This window comes from Triticum urartu, chromosome 3 (genome assembly GCF_003073215.2).
Source record: "Triticum urartu cultivar G1812 chromosome 3, Tu2.1, whole genome shotgun sequence".
Lineage (NCBI taxonomy): Eukaryota > Viridiplantae > Streptophyta > Magnoliopsida > Poales > Poaceae > Triticum > Triticum urartu.
The window spans coordinates 459004714-459016784 of NC_053024.1; the positions used below are offsets into that span (position 1 = coordinate 459004714).

General features: G+C 47.0%; 1 protein-coding gene across 1 annotated transcript; it reads right to left on the minus strand.

Annotated features, from left to right (window-relative positions):
• Positions 1–3811: 3811 nt before the first annotated feature.
• LOC125544328 (probable S-adenosyl-L-methionine-dependent RNA methyltransferase RSM22, mitochondrial) lies at positions 3812–7564 on the minus strand. The gene is made up of 12 exons (XM_048707971.1): positions 7352–7564; positions 6981–7258; positions 6806–6879; positions 6636–6730; positions 6026–6123; positions 5786–5869; positions 5616–5696; positions 5422–5526; positions 5252–5347; positions 4714–4793; positions 4488–4576; positions 3812–4397 (listed from the first exon to the last, which is right to left on the minus strand). The coding sequence occupies exons 1-12, from the start codon at positions 7485–7487 to the stop codon at positions 4063–4065; spliced, it is 1551 nt and encodes a 516-aa protein (XP_048563928.1). The 5' UTR covers positions 7488–7564; the 3' UTR covers positions 3812–4062.
• Between the last annotated feature and the right edge of the window lie 4507 nt (positions 7565–12071).

Below are 12071 nucleotides of genomic sequence, written 5' to 3' on the forward strand. Positions count from 1 at the left end.
CATCTGTGCAAGCACATGAGAAGAGAGAGAAGGCAAGGGCAGAGAAATCTGCAAGAATGCCAACTGTTGAAGAGGCATCTCAAGTGTTCTTGAAATCCAAGCAAGATCAGCTTGGATATCTGATCCAATCCACCTTGAGGATTGAGAAGGGCTTGGCCACCCTGACTCAAAACCAGGAGAGCTTGGAGAGGATCGTTGAGCAGAAATTCTATGATCTTGATGTCAAAGTAACTGAGATTCAGTCAGCAGTTGAGCAGCTTCAGGAGGAAGTGGAGGAGAAGAAGGGCAAGTCAACTACTGATACTTTTGCTAGAGTGCTCCGAAGCCAGAGGTCTGCTGCAGTACCAGTCATAGATACTAGAGCTACAACGTCAGCTCCACCAACTACAGCTCCAGTGCCACCTCCAGCAGCCACTCCACCAGCTCCAGCTACATCAACATAAGCTTTCGTCCTTGGAGTCATCTCTACACCACCTCCCGAAGATCAAGTCTGAGAGACGTTTAGCACTATGCATTTTTGAATTTTTTGGTAACTTGTTGCCAAAGGGGGAGAAAAATGTATAGATCATAGGCTTCGAGAGAGAGTGTTGCTTTTTATCTCTCTTGTTTTGGTTTGGTTGAACTTCTTTATTGTGTGCTTGTGTGAGATATTTTATGTTCTTGTGAGATACTTGTTTGATCATGTGTTTGATCATATGCTACCCTTAATGCTTGCTGGATGGTATTATCTCTTATATCCTTATATGATCATTCACTTGCTTGTGATGAGTGCATGCTTTTAATTTCTATTATTTTGAGCGCTCCATCAAGATGTATGTGACATGGAAGAGTAACCCATGATAGTAATCGATTGTGCATCTGCACTCAAAAGCAAATTTTAAATAATGCATAAATTTAAGGGGAGCTCTTGCTTATCACATACTTCTCAAAGTGACGATGTTTTTCAATCTTATTATCATTTGTCGAAGCTTTGATCTATATGTTGTCATCAATTACCGAAAAGGGGAAGATTGAAAGTACAACTATCCTTGGGTGGTTTTGGTAATTCCTAACAACATATAGCTCATTGAGCTAATACTATTTCAAGATAAATATTTCAGGAAAGCTCAATGATTGGCATGGCATGGATTAGAAAGTGGACCCCTCACAATGCTAAGGAAAAAAGTATTGGCTCAAGCTCAAAGCACAATACTCTACATTTCTCATTTTAGTGATCCAAGATCACATTGAGTCCATAGGAAAAGCCAATACTATCAAGAGGGGGATAGGTGTTGCTTAATGATTTTCTTGCTCAAAATGCTTAGTGATATGCTCCAAAGCCTTCAACTACTTTCTCATATCCACATATGTCCCAAACCAAAAGTTAAACTCGGCCCCACCGAAATTCTCTACCCGGCACCACCGAGTTCTCTTGACATAGCCACTGCCAGAAACTCTAGTCTTTTCGGTCTCACCGATAGGGACCTCGGTCTCACCGAGATGGGATTGTAATCTCTCTGTTTCCCTTCATAACGTTTCGGTCGAACCAAGATGAGCGATCGGTCCCACCGAGATTGCAATGCAAACTCTCTATTTCTTTTTCGTAACGTTTCGGTCCTACCGAAAGAGCGAATCGGTCCCACCGAGATTGCCTGACCAACTCTCCGTTTGTCTATTACCAAAATTGGTCCCACCGAGTTTGTGTAATCGGTCTCATCGAGATTACGTTATGCCCTAACCCTAATGACATCGGTCCCACCGAGTTGACGTGTCGGTCCCACCGAAAATCCTAACGTTCATATTTTGAACTAAATCGGTCCGACCGAGTTTCATGATTCGGTCCCACCGAGTTTGGTAAATTGTGTGTAATGGTTAGATTTTGTGTGGAGGCTATATATACCCCTCCACCCACTCTTCATTCATGGAGAGAGCCATCAGAACATGCCTCCACTTCCAACATACATTTTCTGAGAGAGAACCACCTACACTTGTGTTGAGGTCAAAATATTCCATTCCTACTACATAAATCTTGATCTCTAGCCTTCCCCAAGTTCCTTTCCACTCAAATGTTCTTTCCACCAAATTCAATCCTATGAGAGAGAGTTGAGTGTTGGGGAGACTATCATTTGAAGCACAAGAGCAAGGAGTTCATCATCAACACACCATTTGTTACCTCTTGGAGAGTGGTGTCTCTTAGATTGGCTAGGTGTCACTTGGGAGCCTCCGTCAAGATTGTGGAGTTGAACCAAGGAGTTTGTAAGGGAAAGGAGATCGCCTACTTCGTGAAGATCTACCCGAGTGAGACAAGTCCTTCGTGGGCGATGGCCATGGTGGGATAGACAAGGTTGCTTCTTCGTGGACCCTTCCTGGGTGGAGCCCTCCGTGGACTCGCGCAACCGTTACCCTTCGTGGGTTGAAGTCTCCATCAACGTGGATGTACGATAGCACCACCTATCGGAACCACGCCAAAAATCTCCGTGCCTACATTGCGTTTGCTCCCTCCAAACTCCTCCCTTTACCTTCATATGCAATTGTTTTACTTTCCGCTGCTATACTCTTAGAATTGCATGTGTAGGTTGATTGCTTGACTTTGTGCAAAGTTGCTAAAAATCTGCCAAGAACTAAAATTGGGAAAAGGCTAGATTTTTATTTGGTCAAGTAGTCTAATCACCCCCCCTCTAGACATACTTTCGATCCTATAGGCGGCGTGAAGAACAGCGACGGGCGCCGCGTATGGTGGGGCGCCCCCGGCCGCACGCTCCACGAGGTGCTGGCGTACCTTAAGGTCGGCAACAACCCACCGCTGGCATACCCTGCTGCGGCGGCCGCACCCTCCCCCCCCCCCCGGAAGCGCCGGGCAATGGGCGCCGAGGAGGTTCGGCCTCCTCCTCGTCCTCCTCTCAGTCCTCCTCCCGCTCCTCCTCCCATTCCTCCAGCTCGTCGGCGCTGCTCGACGTCAAGGCCGAGCCCGCCGCAGAGACGCCGCTCGGCCGACACACGCGCAGTGCCGGCATCGTCATCAACGAGGGCGGCCGGCGCGCCTCCTCCTCGGCTCCCCCGCGCTCCGTCAAGCCAAAGACGAAGTCGGGCCTCGCCGTCGTCAAGACGGAGCCGGGGCTCGCCGGCGGCGAGGAGGTCGACGACGCGGCGGCCCTCAAATGGGCGCGTGAAGACCGGGCACACACGGAGCTGGAGCGCCAGCGCCTCGCCTACGAGCGCTTCGAAACGGCACCGTGGCCGGGACGAGGGAGGCGTCGTCGTCCTCGACGACAGCAACGACGACGCGCCGCCGTCACCGGTCCGCCAGGGCGACGCCGGGCAGGGGTCCAACAAGGGCGGCCACGTCAAGGAGAAGGCCGCCGACGACGACGAGGATGGCGGCGACGTCGGCAACTTCGCCGTGCTCAGCGACTTCTTCGCCCCTTAGTTAGGTTTTTTTTAATAACTTATGTAAAACTTCAAACATGTCGAATATATGTCAAGTTTACCGAACTTTAGCTGAATGTTTTTGCTGAATTTTGCTGAATTCCATTTCTTTTTAAATAAGCCCGTGTCTGGGGGCGTCCCTGGGGCCAACGGTTGGGAACCGGCTCGTCCCCACGCCGATTTTAGCGCCGGCACGCCCCCAGGCGGCGATTTTACGCGCCCCTTGGGGGGCCAACGGCTAGAGATGCTCTTATATCAAGCCAGATTGCTTGGAGGCGGGGAAGGCTATCAACCCTAAACCTCCAGAGTTTCTAACCACAATCAGATAATAAGTTGCTTGATGTGTAGGAGAAGAAAAAGCAATCGCATCAATTTCATCTGATCATGTATAAGATATTCACGCAAGTTCAATCATAAAAATAGGATGTTATGAATGTTTGTCTTTCTGGTATTGAGAATTTGAGACGAGCTTTGCTGACTAGCTCTGTTACAGTGGAAGAAGCAAAACCTTTCAAAAACAAATACTGATGAAACAAAATTTAGCACTGACAGAAGCACCAGCAACACCACATTCTACTTTCGCCGAGCGAGTCCACTGCTGAACAGACCGGGAGCCCCCTAAAATGTGGCTACAACCAAGCTTGGAGAATCTGTAGCCTAAAATGGCCAAAGGTCACCCCAAAGCGACTTCCGGGCCTGAAGATGCAAAGCAGGGTTCTTGCTTTGTGTGACCACCACACGCTCGAACGCGCCTTCAGACGCATCCCGTTTGGTGGCACGGCAAACATCCATCTGTACTTGTCTTCCTCTTCGAATGGGGCTGTATATAATCCGGCCCCAGCCTCCTCCAAGATCAGCACGGATGGGTTCCTCTTCCTCCTCTCCACTCTCATGGAATAGACTTAGTTCTTGTGTATCAGAAGCATATGGGACCAAACTGTCCTCGTCGCTGCCAGGAGCTTCTTCATCTTCCTCACTTGGAAATTGATCGTCTAAGCAAAAAGGAAGAACAATAGTAAACATAATTTTCAAAATATTCATATAAGGAAGGATTAGACAAGTGATTAATGATCGATGATCACCATAGTCAATGATAAGATCTTCTGGGTTTCTCTTGGCATGACGTTCTTTAAGAGTATCAAATTTCATTCCATCAAGTGGCCAAGCTTCCCTAGTTCAGAGATAAGGAGGAATTGTTATTAAGTCCAGCATGTACTTGCAGGAGCATATGATGATCTAAACAAGGTGCACATATTAGTAGTGAACTAGTGATTGCATAAAGCTGGCTTCAGAATCACAAGCACTTACTCTGGTCGCTTGCCCCTTCTTAAAGCAACATAACAGAATTTCTCATCCTCAAAACCACGCAAAGGCACACCTTTTGACCTCTGCATTAAACATTTAAAACAGGGTTTAAAAGCCTAATAATTACGAAGTTTGTTTATTTGTTAAAAATGTGTATACAATTTTGCAGATCTTACACAGAAATTGAAAAAGGAATTATTTCAGTGTGCTCCTCAAAAGTGAAAAGCATAGTGTTCAAAAGCATATTAAGATTTGTTGTAATCCTCTACTGCTAAAAGTACTGGTTTGAGATCAGCACGATTTTGGAGAGCTTGATGCCTATCCTAGATGCATAAACTGCTAATCAATCATGCAACTCATATTCCGGATAGCATTTTTCAATCCGAGATTAATAGATGATTGTGATATCAATATCTCTTAGTGATTCAGATGCATGGTATGTAAATTTTCGCTACTAACTGACAAGAATGCATCCTAAGAAAGACATAGTAGCATACAACATGAAAGGAAAGTAATAGAGCAGGTGAAAAGGAAAACGAACCTTGTAGATACGCTGTGATGACGTCCTCTCCAATCTCTGAACAAAGTGGCAGTATTTGTCTGAATTCTCCAATGGACACCGACCATCATGAGGACACTGATATGATAGAACGAAATTAGCTTTACTTGGAAACACACACTAAGACTGGAGCATTTGCAGTTTCAACTCACGGGGGCAACCACAAAGGCACCATCTTTCAGCAAATCTTCTTGAAGAACCATACTCTTCATTTTACTTGGAGCAGCAGCTGTAGATTTTTCGCTCTTGCGGCACTTCTGGGAGAACAAATATTATGCAATTAAATGCTACACTGTCAGGGAATATGTCAAATATCTGAATACTTAATCATGAACTGAGTACATACTCTCTTTTCCATCCAAAGGATATATGAGCGCATTTGGCTTATAATCTTTGACCCTTGAGGAGTTCCAGGCTCTAACAAAACCTTAAAATGAATCATGTTTATCAGATACAAAAGTAAAAAGATATCCCCCATAAGCACGCACAAACATGAGAGAGAAGGGGTAATTATACCAAAACATCTCTTGTTAGGTCCCAAAGTTGCCTCACAATTGTTATACGGTCATTCAATGAAGGAATCTCCCCAAGTGCGTAGGACTACAGATTGAGGAAAAATATTCAGTTCAGGTTGAAACATAAGCAACTATAATAGAAACAATTCAATACAGCATGATGTGTAGTAATTCCTCAATTGCGCTGCCTGTTGAACCACCATCACATGAAACATTACAGAGGAAAGAGGTAAAAACTTACTGATATTACAAGGTCGTGACGTCGCTCATGTTTCTCGATGCTGCGGTTCAACTCTTGGATGCTATCATAGCTGTGGATAAGTGGCAATCCCTTCAAATCTGAAAATATTTGCAGATTAGACAGTGCCGATAAATTTATCAGCAACATTTGTAGACAGTGGCAAGCCCCTCAAATATATAAACATTTGCACAGCAAACAGTATAACCCAAAATCTATCAGCAAATTCACAGATGTAAATTAGCAAGGCACTAACAAAGCAATCAGATACTTTCAGTGCTTGCCATTAAAAGCACCACCATGGAATTGGTAAGTGAAGACCACTAAATAGTAATCCAAGTTACGCAGACAAAAGACAAACAATGCGATTTACGTTTCAAAGTTCAAAATAACTTTGCTGCAATGTGGCTATGGTATTGTTTTCCATGATAAAAATCGTTATACTGAACCAAATTCCGACATACTAGTAATCAATCACATTACTGAGATATGAATTGTACTACCTCCGTATCAAAATATAAGATGTTTTTGCAGTTCATTGAATTGAACTGCAAAAACGTCTTATATTTTGGTACAGAGGAGTATCATTTAAGCAAGAAAGAGCCTAGCTTACTATCAAGAAGGGTCTGTCCCGCTCTCTGCATTTCTTTGGAGGGCTCGATCAAATTAACCCTCTCTATGGACTTTGGCCACACTGCCCTCATTGCCCTGCATTCTTGTAGCGACATTAGGTTGTGCGAAGAGAAAACTTAATAAAAAAATTGTCAAATAGGTCATACGCACCAAAGTGCTGAGCTTGGCCCCGCTCCAAAGTCCAACACGTTCTTAGGTGCAAAACCTGGAGACCGACGACGAACCTGCAGCGAAGCCACGCTTCAGTCCATGAAAACATCCCAGTGGGCAGATTTAACTCACTGAGGACGGAAACAACAAAAAGGGGGCCTGGTGGTTCTCGGACCTCACGGAGCACGCGGTGGCATGCGGCGTAGATTGCAGGCATGCGGGAGGCGACATACGCGACCGTCTCATCCTCACGGTACAGAAGGCCGGTATCTCCGTAGGAGGACTGAACCTTCCACCGTGCAGTCCGCTGCTCGGCGCTCGCAGGCGCGTGGGGGTCGTCGAGGAGTGCGCTACGGGTTGACGCCGCAGCCAGCTCCGCACCGGTGCCCTTTGCGCGCTCGAAGGAGGACGAAAGCAGCAGCACCTTTCGGTGCATGTGCGTCTTGTCCTGGTCTGCGCGAGCACGGCGGCAGCCGTGAAGTGTTAGCGCTGAGCAATTTGTCGAGCAGGTGGTGGGCGGGAGGGAGGGGTGGGTAGGGGAGTTACCGCGGAGGTAGCGCTTGATGGCGCGGCGGAGGGAGATGGGGACACGGTGGATGCCCTGAGATTGCTTGGCCGCCGTTCGGAGGGTCTCCGGAGTCAGCAGCCGCGACGCCATCTCCGGCAGCAGTGCGGCCGCCATGCCTCTCTCTCTCGCGCGCGCGGCGGCGTTCAGAGACTGACCGACTCCTGGGGCGAAGGGCACAGATGGAGCGGTGTCTATTCGGTTCATTTATACTCCCACCGTCCCAAAATTTAGTACTCCATTCGTCCCGTAATATAAGAATACTTTTTATACAAATGTACTAGAAGAACGTCCGTGCGTTGTAACGGAGCCACATTAACTTTAAAAGTTCAATATCAATTATGTTAATATTACATTTAATATTTCCATACATATTAAGTGACATTGACGATCTTTTTTATCATCAAATTCTCACACACGATCTCTAAATCATTGCTAACCCCCACTTTAGCTAAAACATGAGCAACTAGATTAGCTGTACGCCGAGGGAGGAGATGGCGGGCGACGTACGTTGGAGGGTTCGCTACGCGGCGGACCTAGCGACCGCACGTCACGTCACGTTCGACGACGGCGAGCTCTGGCTGCGCGGGGAGGCTCTCCTGATCGTGCTGCTCGACACCAGGGGGCACATGGTAGATGCACGCTACCTTCGGCCTAGTGAGTGGATCGATATTGGGGATATCGTCGCGTTCCCTTGTCATTTTGCCAGAGTTTGCGACAGATCTCCGGCGAACGGAAGATTTTCTGGCGAGAATGCGTCGCCGCGTGGCCCACCGTGCGGGCACACGGTACACGGGAGCGTTCGTGCGGATCGGGACGTGCACCGCCGAGCGCCACGCATGACAGACGGACCCGGGGTCCTGGGGCGTGGACCGGTCTGCCATGGGGCGGATGCGCGACACGTAGGCGAGGGGAGATCCAACCGCCATGAGAGCGATGGAGCTAGGGTTTCTGGGGGCGCCGCGGGTATAAAGCGTACGGCAGCCACCCCTTCCCCCATTTTGGATCTCGACGAGGGGCTCGCCCACTTCTGGAGCGCTTCACCTCTCGCTAGATCTAGGGTTCATCCTAGCTTTGCTTGGTGGGAGGGCAAAATCCATGGCGACCTGCGTTCTTTTGCTCAAGTAGTTGCCTCTCAATCCCCCACAAATCACCGTGCTAGATCCAAAGAGAAGCCACCTGTTAGATCTCTCACGAATCCTGCTGCTAGATCCAAAGAGAAGCCGCCTGTTGAGATGAGAGGGGATGGATTTGGTGCGGGCCGCCAGGGGCGCGGCGCTGGGCGTTTCGATCGTGGCCGCGGCCGTGGCTTCGATTCCCACGTCTGGAACCGCAAGACGGAGATGGGGAGCTCCTCCACCACCAACGACAAGTGGGAAGAGGCGGCCGGCGGCCTGCAGGCGAACCGAACCCGGCAGTCCCGATGGGATGGGGATGGCGGTGACCTGCAGGACTCTCAGGAGCCGGCGGCGACCGAGGGGCAGCTGGCGCCTCATCTCCACCGTCAAGAGATGCGTGGCGGTGACGCCGGAGACAAGGCTCACCACGCCTTCGACAAGAACAACACCGCTGCTGCTAACCGCGAGTACTCCTCTTCTGGTACTGTCGTTCCCCCTTGTGATACTTGTCAGATATGCCATCTGCCTGGGCATTTCACTGTTAGATGTCCTCAGGCTTTCTGCGAGAGATGTAAGAAGAGAGGTCACCTGTATTTTGTCTGCAATGAGTTCTTCCCTTGGGATTACACTCCTGTGATGTGTGCCTTTCAAACTAAGGGTCAGGGTTTCTTTTACATTCCTGATTACAGCGTGGATAAGCAGAATAGGGATAATATTTTCAACATTGTGGTCACCATTACTCATGGCTCTGCTCAAACAAAAGACATTGAGCATGAGTTGAGTGTGTACGTTAGCCAGGGATGGCGTTGCTCTGCTAGATTCTTTGCTCCACAAAAGTTTGTCATGGGGATGCCGAACCCTAGAAAGGTTGACAGAGCTCTTTTTGTTGAAAATATTAAATTGAGAAAGTGTGGGGTTAGTGTCAAATTTTCTCCTTGGTCTGAAGATATTGATTCTGAGGGACTGTTAGAGATTGCCTGGGTTAAGATTGGAAAAATTCCACCCAATAAAAGATGCGATAAAACTGTAGCTTATGTGGGAGGGCTAGTTGGGATTACCCTGGAAGTTGATATGTCAACTATAAATCGGCCATCTTCTGTCAGAGCTAAAATCGGCTGTAGACCGATAGCTCAACTTCCTGCCACCGCTGAAGGGGTGCTTGCAGGACGCTTCTACAGATTTACTTATGAGGTTGAGGAAGTTTTGGTTAAAAATTATGTGGATGCAGAAACTGTTGATCCTATTCCTGATGAAAGGACCAAGCCAGATCAAACTCCTAAGAGGAAACGTACTGAGCAAGAGAAGGGGATGCCGCAGCCTGAGTCTGCTGGGCATGGCAATATTGGGGGTTCCTACCGTGGTGGCAAGGCCTATCGCCTGCTATACGATGATAAAGAGGGATCTCCTTCTACTGAAAGTGATGGGGATAATTCTCTGCTTATCGAAACATTACAGAGAGAAATTGAGGAGAATATGAAGGAAGGTGACGTAGAGTCTTCTAACTGGATTGTTCCCAGGAATCCTGTTGTCATGGAGAATACTACTCAAGATATTCAGGTGAAGAAAGTCATACATAATAAATTTGCTTCACCCTGTCAGACTGCTTCTAACCCTTCTCAGATTGTGGAGGTAACTGCTGAGGTGGACCCTGGGCTAAAGACTTCATGCAGCTATGTGGTACAACTTCCATCCTCTGGAAGCATTGAAGAGATCATTCTCACTCCTTCGCTAGCACCTAAAGCCCCGCTGAGATTCAGCAAGCGTAACATCTCTGGAATGCAGGACAAGGTGGTGGACAAGGCCAAGAAAATGGCTAGTAAGAAAAATCTGGAAGGTAATAATACTCCTGCCTTCAAAATTTCATTTGATGTGCTTTCTGATAATGAGCTGATTAGCAGAGCTAATAAGATAGGGATAGATATACCCAATGATGATTTCGTTGTTGTTGACATTATTAGAGAGCTTGAATGCGCCCGAAAAGAATTAGAAGATAAAAAAGAGGATAATAACACTGAAAAAGAGCAGGATAACCTAATTGTGACAGATGGCTTGGGCAGGGATACCCCTGTGAATTTAGAATGGTTAGACCAGGAAGAACATATTTATGAGTGTGTTTCTTCTGTTGAGCCTAAAAAGAAAAAGCATAATAAATCTAATGTCAAAATTCCTAGGCCTGTGACTAGGAGTCAGAAAAGGAAAAATTCTGAGGGAGATTTGTTATGTAACCCTGCCCCGTCTCCTGGTAGGGTTACTTGGGCCAAATTCCACAAAAAACGTTACAAATGAGAGGCCTCATTTGGAACTGTCGAGGGGTGGGCAAGAAAGGGATGCCCACCTGCCTCTCAGACATGATTAGTGACCATACCCTTGACTTCCTGGGTCTACAAGAAACTATAAAGAAAGAGTTCACACCTAAGTGTTTGAGAAGAATTGACCCCTTTGACATATTCCAATGGAATTGGGTGCCCTCTGTGGGCAAATCTGGGGGCATTTTATGCGGTGCGAGGAGAGATACTTTTGATATAGTATCCTGTGCTAAGGGCAGATATGTGTTACAACTAGTGCTGTATGACAAAAAGAAGAAAATACAGTGGGGTTTACTGGTAGTTTATGGATCGGCACATGATGAGTTCAAAAATGAATTCCTGGTTGAGCTAGCATCCTTTTGTAGTGGCATGACCGTGCCCTACATAGTGGGGGGAGACTTTAATATCCTGAGACATTCGGGAGAGAAGAATAAGAAGATGGTGAACAGCAAAGCCACTGACCTGTTTAACTCCATTATCAATACACTAGCTCTTAGGGAAATTCATATCAGTGGGGGGAAATATACCTGGACCAACAACCAGACTCATCCCACGCTAGAAAAACTAGACCGAATCCTTATGTCTGAGTGCTGGGAAGATATCTTCCCACTGGTCTCTGTGAGGAAATTAGTTCGGGGGATCTCTGATCATAATCCACTTCTGTTGTCCTCCGGGGAAGAGGGGCGCGAAGCCCCAAAACCCCGTGAATTTCACTTTAATCTGTCCTGGATCAATGATGACAAGTTCCTGCCCACTGTGTGGAGGATTTGGGCTAGGAAGGTTGCTTCGTCAGATCCAATCGATGTCCTGGATATCAACCTAAAAAGATTCAAAACTTATTTCAAAGGTTGGGGTTCGGATAAGTATGGTCACGATAAGAGGAGGAAAGAGGACTTACGTATGGAACTAGCTATGCTTGAGGGACTGGAAGAAGAAGATATGTTGCCTCCTGACTTATATAGTAGGAAAATGGATATCAACACTGAGCTCTATGAGATCCTGGTAAATAAGGAAATATTTTGGCTTCAACAGTCTCATGAGCGCTGGTTGCTCAAAGGAGACCTAAATACTGACTATTATCACAAAATTGCTAATGGGCGGAAACGTAAAAATACAATCCAATCACTTAAAATGGGAGAGACATTGATTGAAGGCACGGACAATTTGATTGCACATGCCACTGAGTTCTACAAAGAACTGTTTGGACCAGCACCTGGTAACCAGATCCATCTTGATCCGGGGACTTGGTCGCTTGAAGAGAAATTAGACGAAAAAGA